Source organism: Podarcis gaigeae (assembly GCF_964106915.1).
Source record: "Podarcis gaigeae genome assembly, chromosome: 17".
NCBI classification, from domain to species: Eukaryota; Metazoa; Chordata; class Lepidosauria; order Squamata; family Lacertidae; genus Podarcis; species Podarcis gaigeae.
The window spans coordinates 41,561,938-41,574,090 of record NC_139694.1 but is presented as its reverse complement, the minus strand read 5'-3'; the positions used below and the strand labels follow the sequence as shown (position 1 = coordinate 41,574,090).

General features: G+C 47.7%; 2 protein-coding genes across 7 annotated transcripts in view; one reads left to right on the top strand and one right to left on the bottom strand.

Annotated features, from left to right (window-relative positions):
* PTPN18 (protein tyrosine phosphatase non-receptor type 18) overlaps nt 1-1,170 on the top strand; it is an 86,212-nt gene extending 85,042 nt beyond the window's left edge. For all 6 annotated transcript variants that reach the window (XM_083718945.1, XM_083718946.1, XM_083718944.1 and 3 more), the window contains one exon: nt 706-1,170. In XM_083718945.1, coding sequence (XP_083575071.1) covers nt 706-773 — 68 coding nt within the window. In that variant the 3' untranslated portion in view covers nt 774-1,170. The remainder of the gene's footprint in view (nt 1-705) is intronic.
* Nucleotides 1,171-2,030: 860 nt separating this feature from the next.
* On the bottom strand, nt 2,031-11,985 carry IMP4 (IMP U3 small nucleolar ribonucleoprotein 4). The gene is given in 10 exon segments (XM_083719649.1): nt 2,031-3,363; nt 5,269-5,342; nt 5,972-6,066; nt 7,442-7,596; nt 8,365-8,497; nt 9,190-9,299; nt 10,301-10,384; nt 10,819-10,927; nt 11,751-11,777; nt 11,779-11,985. Coding segments are annotated over 10 exon segments (969 nt in total). The 5' UTR covers nt 11,848-11,985; the 3' UTR covers nt 2,031-3,250.
* Nucleotides 11,986-12,153: the final 168 nt, after the last annotated feature.

Genomic DNA, 12,153 nt, shown 5'->3' with positions numbered 1-12,153 from the left:
TAGGCAAAAGGTTATGATAGTGCTGCAGGGTGCATTCGTGTGGAAACTGAGGGGGCGGAGAGGGCCAGGTTCCTGCCCAAATCTCTCTCTCAAATACACACACACACACACACACACACACACAAAGTGGTTCACACACCTGTGTAGATTTCAATATACATACTAGGGTCTACTGCCACTGCTTGCTTCACTGATCAACCCCACCTCCAGTGGCATAGCATGGGGGGTGCAAGGGGGGCCGGCCACACCAGGCGCAACACCTGGGGATTAGGGTTAGGGGGCGCAAATTACTTGCCTTGCCCCGGGTGCTGACAACCCACGCTACGCCACTGCCCACCTCTTTGCCGCCACCTTTGCCAACTACCTCCCCCCCCCACATGACGACACCCACCTTCCTTTTTTCACACTGGAGCTGGTGCAGCTGCCTAGTGGCAGGCACATGAACTGCAGCATAATGACAGCCTTACATTTTTATTGGTACAGCAAGATATACAAACACCTCCAACATAATCCATGTTAGGAGGAAAGGAGAGTGAGGTTGTTAAAGATAGCTCAAGAGGACTGCATGATTCTCCACATCCTGTCATGTGTTAAAATTAAAATACACAAAAGGACAATTGCCATCAGAGATGTGAAGGGGAGGGAATCATAATAGAAATAGAAGAAACCTCTCAGTGCTTTGTCCATCTCCTCTTGCCCCTCCAGGGTTTAACTTCCGCATCGGGAAGCCCAAGGGACCAAGAGACCCTCCTGCTGAATGGAGTCGCATCTAGGCAGCAGGACAGAGAGACAAGGACACTGCTTCTGCCATTGAGCAATTCAGATCGGGACCAATACTGCTGCCTGCTCACTTCCTTAGGGAATAATTGTAAAAATAATAACCGCCAGCAAATTGTGCCTCTGGGGCCATGAACCAAAAGGCAGCAGCAGTTGCATGCACTATACTCCAGGACTTTTCTACCAGAAGAGAAGGATATGGACGTGCTCGAAATGTTGGGCTCCACCAGCTAAGGAACGTGTGAACCTGGCAGCCACCTTCTCTTCACCAGCTTCTTGAGCGGCTCTTAGCTGGCCAGGGCAGTTTTGCCCGCCAAAATTTAAAGCCTGGTACCCCATGCCTGGAACCATCAACACAGCACATCCCTCCTCCCATTAAACAATATTTGCTAATTTGTGAATTGCACTTTTATCAACAGCCACTGGAGCAAATCCATTCCACTCAGGAGTCTTGCCCCATCTTATGTCAATTTACATTTCTCCTCTTACCTACTACAGTTATTTCTGCAACCTAGTCTATGGAATGGGAAGGAAGACATTTGGTGGCTTTGGGATTCTTGGTCTTCTCCCATCTGGAGGGGGTAAAATCAAGGCCTGGCACCAGCACTTCAAATTAGCTCACTGGGTTAGGGACACCCCCCCCCTCCGCTGGGTGTTCCAATTGCAACATATTACTTCTCACATGCAGAATACTTTTGTCAAAAGATTGCACTCATGAGACTGGGGAGAATGAGGAAGGAAGATGGAACTCCTCCCTTGCACCAGTTACTGTCCTTGTTTTGGGTTTTTTCTTTTTAGTCTGAATGTTCAATTGCTCTGCTCTCTTGCTGGAGAACTAGAAGCTTCCTGGAGGTCTGACTTTCCTGGAAAGTAAACACACAAGAGCTCTGATCTACCCAGGCTTTGGGATGCTCACATCCATGCCACTTTGGAGTCCACGTAGGCAGTGCTAGATGCCCTATGGCAGGTATGTCCAACAGGTTGATCGCGATCTACTGGTAGATCCCTGTGAGGTTTTGGTAAATTGCGGCCGATCTCTGGCTCCCTTTCCTTAGTGTCGCTAAAACTGACTCCAGCCTCGCCCTCCATTGTTGTTTGATCTCTGGAAGGGAAGACAGAGCTTTCTCTGTGCTGCTGTTTTCATCCATAGCAATCTTCTTGTGAGTTTACCCCTTTGTCCCTTGTCTTTACCCCCCAAAAGCTATTTTTGAACCCCCAAAACAGGGCTTTCCTTCCAAAAAAGAGCTCAACAGTAGATTACTGCCAGTTTTTAATTCTGAAAGTAGATCGCAGTCTCTTGAGAGTTGGCCACCCCTGCCCTATGATTTAACTGCCCTAGAGGAAAGCACCAGGAAGAGAAGATGGACGTATAAAAATCTGTAAATACCAGTGGTGGGGAGTGGTTGCTGCCCCCATCCCTTAGAACTCCATCACATTGGCTGATACAGCCATCAGAAGGGAAGCATTTCGCATCACCTAGGGGTGCATTCTATGCCAATTTCCCTCCCTTCCACTACTCTGTAAAACTCCTCCCACAATCCCCAATTTCCAGCAATCAGCCTGCCTACTCTGGGATCCTCTCCAACAAAAACATTTTCTGTGAAACAGAGAGATGAGAAATACGTCTCACAAAACTAGAGCAAAACAAAGGGTCAGGGAAGAATTTGGGGCCCCATTGAAATCTATTCTACTAGCCATTTTCCCATTTCCAGGAAATATAGCTGCGCCAAGTTGACTTACTCTGTGGAACAGAGAGAGAAAGAAAAGGAATTCCATTTGTTCTATCGGGCCAGAAATCATGAGAGTTGTAGTCCAGCAACATCTGGGAGGCACCAGGTTTGACAAGGCCATGTTTTCTATCCTGCCTGCTCCTTAACAGCAACTAGGAGCGATTCCATCTTCACTCATTCTAGGACTGCTTGGATGGGCATCAAAGTGGGCCTTCTCTTGGCGACCACTGCTGCCCTCGACATCCATTCCCCTGATGCTGTTTTTGGAAGGAAGGAAGGAAGGAAGGAAGGAAGGAAGGAAGGAAGGAAGGAAGGAAAGGGCTCACTGTAATATGTAGCCCAGTATGTGTGCGCCAAACCCACAGCTGAACAGGGATGCAGAGCAGGAGAGCAGGCTTCCAAGATGCCCCCCCCCCCCGGTACAAAACAAAAACAAAAAACCCCAGGTAGAATGTTCTGTGCCTGGAGAGGGAATCTGTCATGGAGATTCCTGCATGGCAGGGAGTTGGACTAGATGACCCTTGGGTCCCTTCCAACTCAAAGATTCCATGAAATCTATGAATGCTTGGCATAGTTTGGGGTTTTTTGTGTCCTTTGTCTGCATGGGCCAAGGAGATTTTCAGTGGCAGAAAGCACAGGTTTATGGGGTGAATTTGAAGACTCCAGTTCACAAAGACCCCAGGCTCCAGGCAGTGGACAGCCTCCTTGAGGAGGAGGAAGAGAGAGGCAGTGTGGAGTCCATGCTACTCCACGCTGAGGAATTTCCGCTTCTTAGCTGTGCGAGTGTATGGGTGCCAGCGCCACTCCACATCTGCTGTGCTCTCCTGCTCCAAGGTTCCCAGTTTGATCATATATACTGGAATAAGAGAAGAGCAGCTTTAGAGTCTCAACCGGCTCCACTTGAAGCAGACATGCAGCAACCACCAACCCCTAACTCTGCACAGTTCTGTCTGTTAGTCCAGACACCCACCCAACTGCAGCCTTCTAAACCTTTGGCAGAAAACATTTGGACACAGACAAGGAAGAAGAAATGTGGACTAGCAAATACCACGGTCGTATCTTGCAAGTGCTTTCTCCATGTGCTTGAAGCATTTCACACACCTTTATTTATCTCAAACACAAGAATGGCTTTGCTGGAGCAGACAGGAGGCTCCCCTAGGCCAGTGGTCCACTTCACCAACCACCACCAGCCAGGCACCTCTGCAAGATCTCAAACAAGGCCTGAAGGAGATGGCCATCACTGTGTGGTACCTGGAGGCATATTGCTTCTGTAAATGGAGGAGAACCTCTGGTGGGGGGAAACTGTGGCCCTCCAGGGGTGTTTGGACTACAACTTCCATCATCCCTGAACACTGGTCCTGCTGGCTGGGAGTCCAACCTTTGTTCACTATGAAAAGCTACTGTGACTGAATAAATGGGTAAAAATGCTTCAAGTGTGTCATAGTAGTCTAAACAACAGCAGTTCCACTGCTGTGACATTGAGCTCTTTTAAAGTGGCACTCATGGCTGACCTCAATTCAAAGGCAATCAGGCTTGTATGTATTGCAACCAAATATCTGGAAAAGAAATTCCTCTAGAGCAGGGATGGCTAACTCCCGAGAGACTGAGATCTACTTTCAGAATTAAAATATGGCAATGATCTACCCCTGGTTTTGGGGGGTTCAGGTCAAAGTTTTTGAGCTTTTTTAGGGAGGGGGAAAGCCCCACCTTTATACAAATACTTTCTTACAAGGTAAGTTCTGTTTTTTTGGGGGGAGGTTAAGGCAAGGCTCGAAATCACTCACAATAATATCGCTTTGAATGAAAACAGCCACTTCCCCTCCACTGGTCAGACAACAGGGGAGGGGGGGGGCGGGGAGGGCAGGAGTCAATTTTGCTGAGGAAAAGGAGCCAGAGATCAACCCGCAATCTACAAAAACCTTGCGTGATCGACCTGTTGGACATCCCTGCTCTAGAGCATACAAAAGTAAATGTTTTAATCGTTTTTATGTAATTGCGTTATGTGGTGTGTGTTTTTTAATATTTACGATTTGGCACACTCTTAGAAGCGAATTAAGGCTGAACAGCAGCCTGCCACTTTAATTTACTAATCAGGTTTGGCATTCAAATGTTGCAGGAGAAAGAAAAAAGAGGCAAGGAAGCAACACCCCAAATTCTTGTGAAACAGGCTCCAGTCAGAGCCAAACTCCAGGCTCAAATATATCACTTTGTAAGTAAAAAGGGATGGAATCACATCAAATGCTCTTCTATGCTTAAAAAGAATCAGCAACCATTATGTGCATGGCAAGGTTCCCCAATGGGAGGAAGCACAGCCTTTCCCTGACATGCTGAAGCTTTATGCAGAAGGACTCTTGTATAAAACAGACTTATCTGATGGTGCCATCCTCCAATTGCACAAGGAAGCGGTTCAGCTCCTGGAGGGCTATACTACGGATATTTCTGAAGGTATAATTCAGCCCTAAGTGACACATTCCAGCCATTCAACAGTTGGAGATTTCAACAGCCAGAGATTTTTACACCCACCCACTTACCTAGAGGAATGGTGGCAGTTCAGGGGCACATTCCAGCCAGGCAAAAGTGCCTGAGGTAAGTGCAGAGCAGGGCTGGGAAGCGGCTGTGGCTCGAGGAGTGCCTGCTGTGGAGACCTGGAGGGCCACATTTACCCCTGGGCCTGGAGTCCCCCACCCTCTGCTCTGTTTGCCCTATATTCCATTTGTGGATTTGCACCATGCCCTTCCAGTGTTCTAGGCAGCTGACTTACGTTTCATCTCAAACCTTGGCCCAACCTCTGTAAGCTCTACGTTCCGGTGGTCGGTCTTCTTGTAGACGTGGTGCCTGCCACAAAAAAAGCAAGTTTTGTTAAGAAGCTAGTGCTGGAACAATCCCCAACAAGCCCATACTCACTGACTACCTCCCTTTTCGCTGCTGCCCTCTCAGTGCCAGCCCCAGAGTTTGGCACAGAGCAGAAGAGTGACAGGTCCCACAGCGCAAGGAGACCTGGCTGAAATCAGATGCACCGTCTTTCTAGGCAAATGGGCAGCCTTTCATTTCCCATATATGCTGCAGCGAGCAAATACTGTAGCAATGCTTCTCCGAACACATGGAGGACTATGGAAGGAACTTGTTGAATTAGCACACTCGTGCCTTGCTCTACTTTGTGCTTTTTAGAATCTTTTATGGTCCTTTTGTCATATCTCAAACTGACTCTGCCCGCCCTCCCCCCCCCCAATAAAACAAAAACTCTTTGCCACATCAGCGGAGAAGAGGTTGGAGGCCAGCATTCTTGGGGGGACCAGCACTTTGAACTGCAGCCTCCCCCCCCCTTGCAATTCACCCCCCCACTTCAAAGAGAGCAAGTGTCTCTTCACCACTCACCCCACACTTTTGCAACCTATCAATGGGACCAAGAAGAGAAAAGAGAACACTGGCAGCCCTAGCAGAAACACAAGACAAGTTCCCCCTACCGGAAGGAGATGTAGTCTTCTTGGTTGGCAAAGGTGATGACCCGTTTGCTATCATCTTTGGGCACTGGAAACAGGTACTTGAGAATGCTGGTGAGCTGAGGAGGGAGAAGTGAAGAGAATGTGGGAAGACTTGTAAGCTGGTAGAAAATGGGACAGATCCACACCATACTTTTAAAGCACATCCAGCACACCCTTCAAGCACATGCTGGCCCCCCAAGAATCCTGGGAACTGTTGTTTGTTAAGGGTGCTGTGAACTTTAACTCTGTGCGGAGTACACTACAGTCCATGGGGAAAGCCATGTGCTTTAAAGGTGTGTTGAATGTGCTTTAACCGCCCACAGAACATGTTTGATGAATCCCAGAAGCAAGATCTTCCACCACTGGGGAAGCTCTGGCCTGCAGGCCCATGAGACTGTTTGCCCCAAACCCATCCACCAGAACCCTGGCATAAGATAAAGTGTTGGCTGGGTTAGCTACACAGATGATTGACAAGTGGGCAACCCAGCTGCCCTGTCCAGGCTGGGGTGAGAGACCAGGATTCAGCAGGCCCCCACCCCTGGCTTACCCCTCCCCCAGTTTAGATTATAGGAGTTGGAGTGCAACAGCATTTGGAGAGGCTAGAGGGTCGCCGTCCCTCCACACCCTCATAGACCCTTGGGGTGTAACCCTAAACCTGCCAGTAAACTCAGTTGGACTTCCAAGTACAAAATATACAAGTTCTTTTACCACTCAACAAAAATAACAAGCCCTGACCTTCACTTCATATGGAAGATGCTCCAATCTCTCAATCATTCCGGTTGCTCTTTCTGTACTCTCCCACCCAACCACTGTACTACAGGATCTTCATTTGAGCTGGGGGGACAAGAACTGCACAGTGGAACATATTGCACAGAATGCTAGACCAAGGTTTGCCCTATGTGCACAAGACTCCATGGGCCAGAGCAAGACTTGGGCCCATGTTCTCCACCACATCCCTCCTCTTTTCTCCCTTTCTCCTAATCTTGGCTTCTTGTTGTGTATGAAACCAGAGAGTGCCATTCATGACCGTTTTGAGGGTTTTATTCTTTTAAAATCAAGCAGTGTATAAATGTTATGAAATAACTAACTAACTAAGGTTAGTTTAACAAGCCAACTTCAGAAACCATGGTTTGAAGTTGTCTTGTTGAGAAACTGAGCAGAGGGGTTTTTTTTTAGAAACCATGATCTCTGGTTAGCATGCAAGGACAAGCAGAAATTAAGGGACGGTGATAGCAAATTCTGCTAAAGTCCTCCTTCCAACTGCACAGAAGCATGCAAGCCTCTTGCGTTTGGACTTGTTCCAGTTCACACAGAGAACTAAACCATGGTGTACATATGAATGGGGCCAGTACCCCAAAGGCAGCCGCGCTAGATTCATAAAAATGCCTTGAGTGCCCACTTTTCAATCACAAATAGTGACTTTGCTCATTTTGACCTACAAGTGCATCTTACCCGCTGCCCAAGACGGGAAGTGAAGTTGTGAAAGATGAGGTGTGGATGTGCCTCTGACATGGTGCCAATGTCTGGGATGTCGTGGCGCATGACCACATTGCAGAGCGTGAAGAAGGCAGTGGGACCAAATGGCAAGTGGCTGATTATGAGGCCATCTACATGGTGAAAAAAATGTGGATAAGTTAGTCAGGCCCTATCACCAGTGACTGCAAGCTGAGAATAAAATCCCCCGGCGGTAAAAGGCAATGCCTTGCTATCAGTGCTATGGAGCTCAGGCACCAGTTCTACCTCCTGCTTATAGACACAGAAAACTGCCTTATACACAGAGTTCATTTAGCAGGAAACCAGGCAGAGGGCCTTCTCGGTAGTGGCGCCCGCCCTATGGAATGCCCTCCCATCAAAGAAATAAACAGCTATCGGATCTTTAGAAGATATCTGAAGGCAGCCCTGTTTAGGGAAGCTTTTAATATTTGATGAATCATCGTATTTTAATATTCTGCTGGAAGCTGCCTAGAGTGGCTGGGGATGGGTGGCATTATTTCTACTCCTCCTCCTCCTCCTCCTCCTCCTCCTCCTCCTCTATCCTTTCTACTTTGACTGTCATTAGCTCACCAGGTTTTCTGAAAGCAGCTTTTCCCATGCAAAACATGTGCTCTACCCACTAAGCAGCAGTTACACACCTAACTACGGAAGCCACCACCAAAGAGCAGGATCCCAGCAAAACCGCTCCTGGTCACTCATACAAGTGAGCCATTCTACACACTGCATAGGCAAAGATTAAAAACTGCTCCCACAATCTAACAAAGGTAAATTAACAGTTCACACATAGCAACATTTGCTCTCAACAACATTTGTTTCAACTCTCTAATGTGATGCAATCCACGTGACCCCTGCCCACACCCAGCCCCGGTCAAGCCACTCACCTGGGACCCCTCTGTGCTCATGCACCACCAGCAGGTCGGTGACCCCGTTTGCTTTGCAGGCGCGGACAAGGGCCCCCACTTCATGTCGGCCTCGGTTCATACGCTGGGCCCCAGGGAAAACCAGCTTGACTTCCTAAACAGGAAATGGGTGGAAGGAGATGGGAGAGTGATCAGGAGGCATAACCTGCAAGAGTCAGATGTAGGGTCACCTAATGGTTAAGGACAGGTTGGCACCAGAATGCCTAAAATGCACATCCGCTAACCAGGAATCCCCAAGCCTTCATGCGACACAGGATGAGAGCAGGAGGTGCACTCTCCACATACTCCAGAGGCATTCAGTTACTACTTCTCCACAGTCCCAAGACAGGGCCCTGGCTCACACTCAAGCCTTTTGGTGGGTCTCCAACATAACCTTCCTAACTAGGCCCAGCAAAGACCTGCTAGCTAGACCTGGAAGAGATATATCATGGACTGATCCCAGAACCTCTTATCACCAAAACAGGAAACACCGGAGGCCTTGCTCTGAATTGCTTTTGGGGGGAGGGCAGTTTAACTACGTTGCATTTACACTGTTCCATCACTGCTACTGTAATTTTATATGTTGTATGATGTCATGTTCCTAGAAGTTGCCTTGAGCATTCCCTTCATTTTTAAAAGTTTTATGGATTTAAGCTTTTAAAACAATGAATGCATAACACTAAGATGAGGAAGATGATTGATCTTCCCTCCTTCCCTATAGTGGGCACATAGCTTTTCCACCCCTCTTCCCCCCACATGCACATATACCTCTTCCTAAAAGAGAAGGAACAAGTGCTGCTTGCTTACTTTGGCAAACATCTTGAGGCGGGAGCTGGGGTCACGGGAGGTAGTGACCATGATGCGAGGATCCTCCACACCCGCCCAGCGGTACTCGTCGTCCATGTGGCTTTTCACACCTACCACGGCAAGGCAAATTACAAAGGCAAGTGACAAATCCACAGACACTCTTTGAACTCTTAACAAGCAAGCACACACCCTGCAGCTGCACTCATCTGGAAACCAAACTTGGGTTGCAGAAAAGAAGAACTTTTTTAAAAAAGGAAACAAGTGGTTCAGTGGTTCATCCATGCTCAGGGATGATTTGAAAATTTCTAAGGGTCTTGGCAGAGCACTTAGTGATTTTTCTGCCGGCTGTAGCAATTGCAATCTGCTGTGTTAGATGCTATAGGATTTTTCTAGCTGCTTCATTTACTTCTTATATACTGTATATTATTGTAAACAAATCTGAAATCCATAGAATTCAAAAAAATCACTATGAATACTTCTGTCTTCAAACACAAAACCACAGGCCAGTTTGGGAATGCCTCTACCAGAATTCAAGGTTGCCTGGAAACCACAAACTAAATGATTGGAAAAGGATAGGCTACAGGGTTCATCAGCAGAGAGAGGAAAACACATCATACACCTAGGGAACGTCCTCTTCATCCTCTTCATGTTCTGAGGCTGAACCCTAGAATTTATAATTCACTTCTGGAGCAGCATTCCAATTCAAATCCAGATCTACAGGGCTCCGACAAGTGATGCAGAGGTAAGTTGCGCTAATGTGACAAATACAACACTTTCAAATGTGCCACATTTCAACTGGAAATTAGTTGATTGATCCAATTAAGTGGGCCTGATGGGCTTTGTAGTTCAAATCCTCTGGAAGGCTCCAGGTTAAGAAAGGCTGATTTATAAGATGTCACCAGTGAGAAGTAATGCAATAGGGAATGCAATAGCTAATTCCACCACTGTCCTCCTTCTGGTTGTTGTCTTCTTCCTTCCAATTCCCTTTCAGCCATTTTGTTCTCTGTTCACTAAGGGTAAAGGCTACAGCCTGAGGATGCTTCCCTCAAAGCCAGTAAAATGATATATTAGTTTTACCATTCTTACCATTTTGCTCATATCAGCTACTCACCTTCTCCACCCTCATCATCAAATTCGAGAGCCTTCTGGAGCCCCAGAGCCTCCCTCCGTAATTCCGTGGGGATGAGGCAGTTCTCTGGAAGGGAAGAGATAAGAGGAGTTACGAAAAGCAGACACAGCTGCAGGGCTCTTGACCACCATTACTGACTTCGGGGATACATTACAGGGAAATGCAAGACATACATTTTTCAACCAGCTTTTGAAGCTGAGTTATTACTTTATATCACCCCTTTCCTCCAAAGAACTTGAAGCAATGTAACAATGTTCTCCCGCTGCCTGTCCATTTTATACTTAACAACAGCCCTGTGAGGCATGTTAGGCTGGAATATGGCAGCTGTCACCCAGTGAGTCACCCAGTGAGTCACCGTGGGTCTCCCCAGTCCTAAGAGTTTACAAAGGCCAATTGCTCCTGCATCTACAAGACACTGTACACATGCAGGTTTCCACAAAAGGCACCCTTCTTAGCATACACACATCAGTTTTGAGCAGATGCAAGTTAGTTGTTCATACCATCTAGTGCTTTTTTAATTTTTTCCTTCTTCTCCTGGATCGCCCGAAGCTTTTCCTCCTGGGCTTTGCGGTAAAGATATTCTCGCCGCTGGCGGGCTTCCCGGCGCAACTAAAAGAATACAAAGGTATGAATGGAACGACAGAGAACACGCTCTCTCCACCACTTTCCAGTTTAACAAATCTTCAGGACAAGGACGGATGATCACTTCCTAAATACCTGCTAATCCTCAAGTGAGGATGTGTCCAAACATTTGTTCCCAGTCCAGCAGAAACTATGGCCACATGCACACCATACATTTAAAGTGCTATGCTATGCCTTTAAGCAGCCACACCTTCCTCCAAAGAATGATGGGAGCTGTCATTTGTTAATGGTGCTGTGAGTTGATTAGAAACCCGTTTCCCTCCCAGAATGGTTTAATCACAGGGAACTCTGGAAATGGTAGTACTTGGAGTGGAACAGGGGCCTCTAAACAACTCTCAGCACCCTTTACAAACTACACCTCCCATAATTCTTGGGGGGAGCTATGTTTAAAGCAGGATCATAGCAGCTATGTTTAAAGCGGCATTATAGCCCTTAGGCTATAATTCCCTAGCAGCCGATGCCATATTGTAAAGTGTCAGGACATAGGACACTGTTTTACTGCAAACCTAAACACACTTACTGTACTACAGAGCATATACCTCACTGAACATTGTTCCGAGTAAACATACATAAGACTGCATGGTTAGGGACACATAGCTCATTTCTTCAAAATGGGTTTAATCACGCCTAAGCACCCACTGGATTGTGGCCATTGAGTTGTGAATCACAGAATGTCAGCCTTGGAAAGGCCCCTGGAGAACATCTAGTTCAAGCCAATATTCAATGCAAAAACCTACAGCACCCCTAACAGGCAGCTGTCTGGATTCCTAACGGATAGCTATCTGGACACCTGCAAATGAAAGAAAACCAACGCCCCCCATAAGCCAGTCAGACTGTTCCACTCTCAAAGAGCTCCTCGCATTCGCAAGCTTCTCCTTGCTAGTCATTGTGGGTCTGAAACTGAGAAGAGGAGTCGAGGCAGCAACTGGTTACAATCTGCTCCTCTCCCACGATGCACTACTATGCCAACCATTACGAGGGATTCCTAGGATAGCGCTGCCGGTGGGCAAGCGGGCCTGGCCATCCAAAGCTCTGGACCGCTTCCCCAGCAGCGCCACGGGAAGGAAACCCCTCGGCCGGCCTCGCAGGGCCCCCTTCGCCCGACAGCACCAGCAGCGCTTTCCCCAGCGGCTCCCGAAAAGCCGCCGCCGCCGCCGGCTCCTCACCATGCTGCTTCCCCACCACGCCGGACT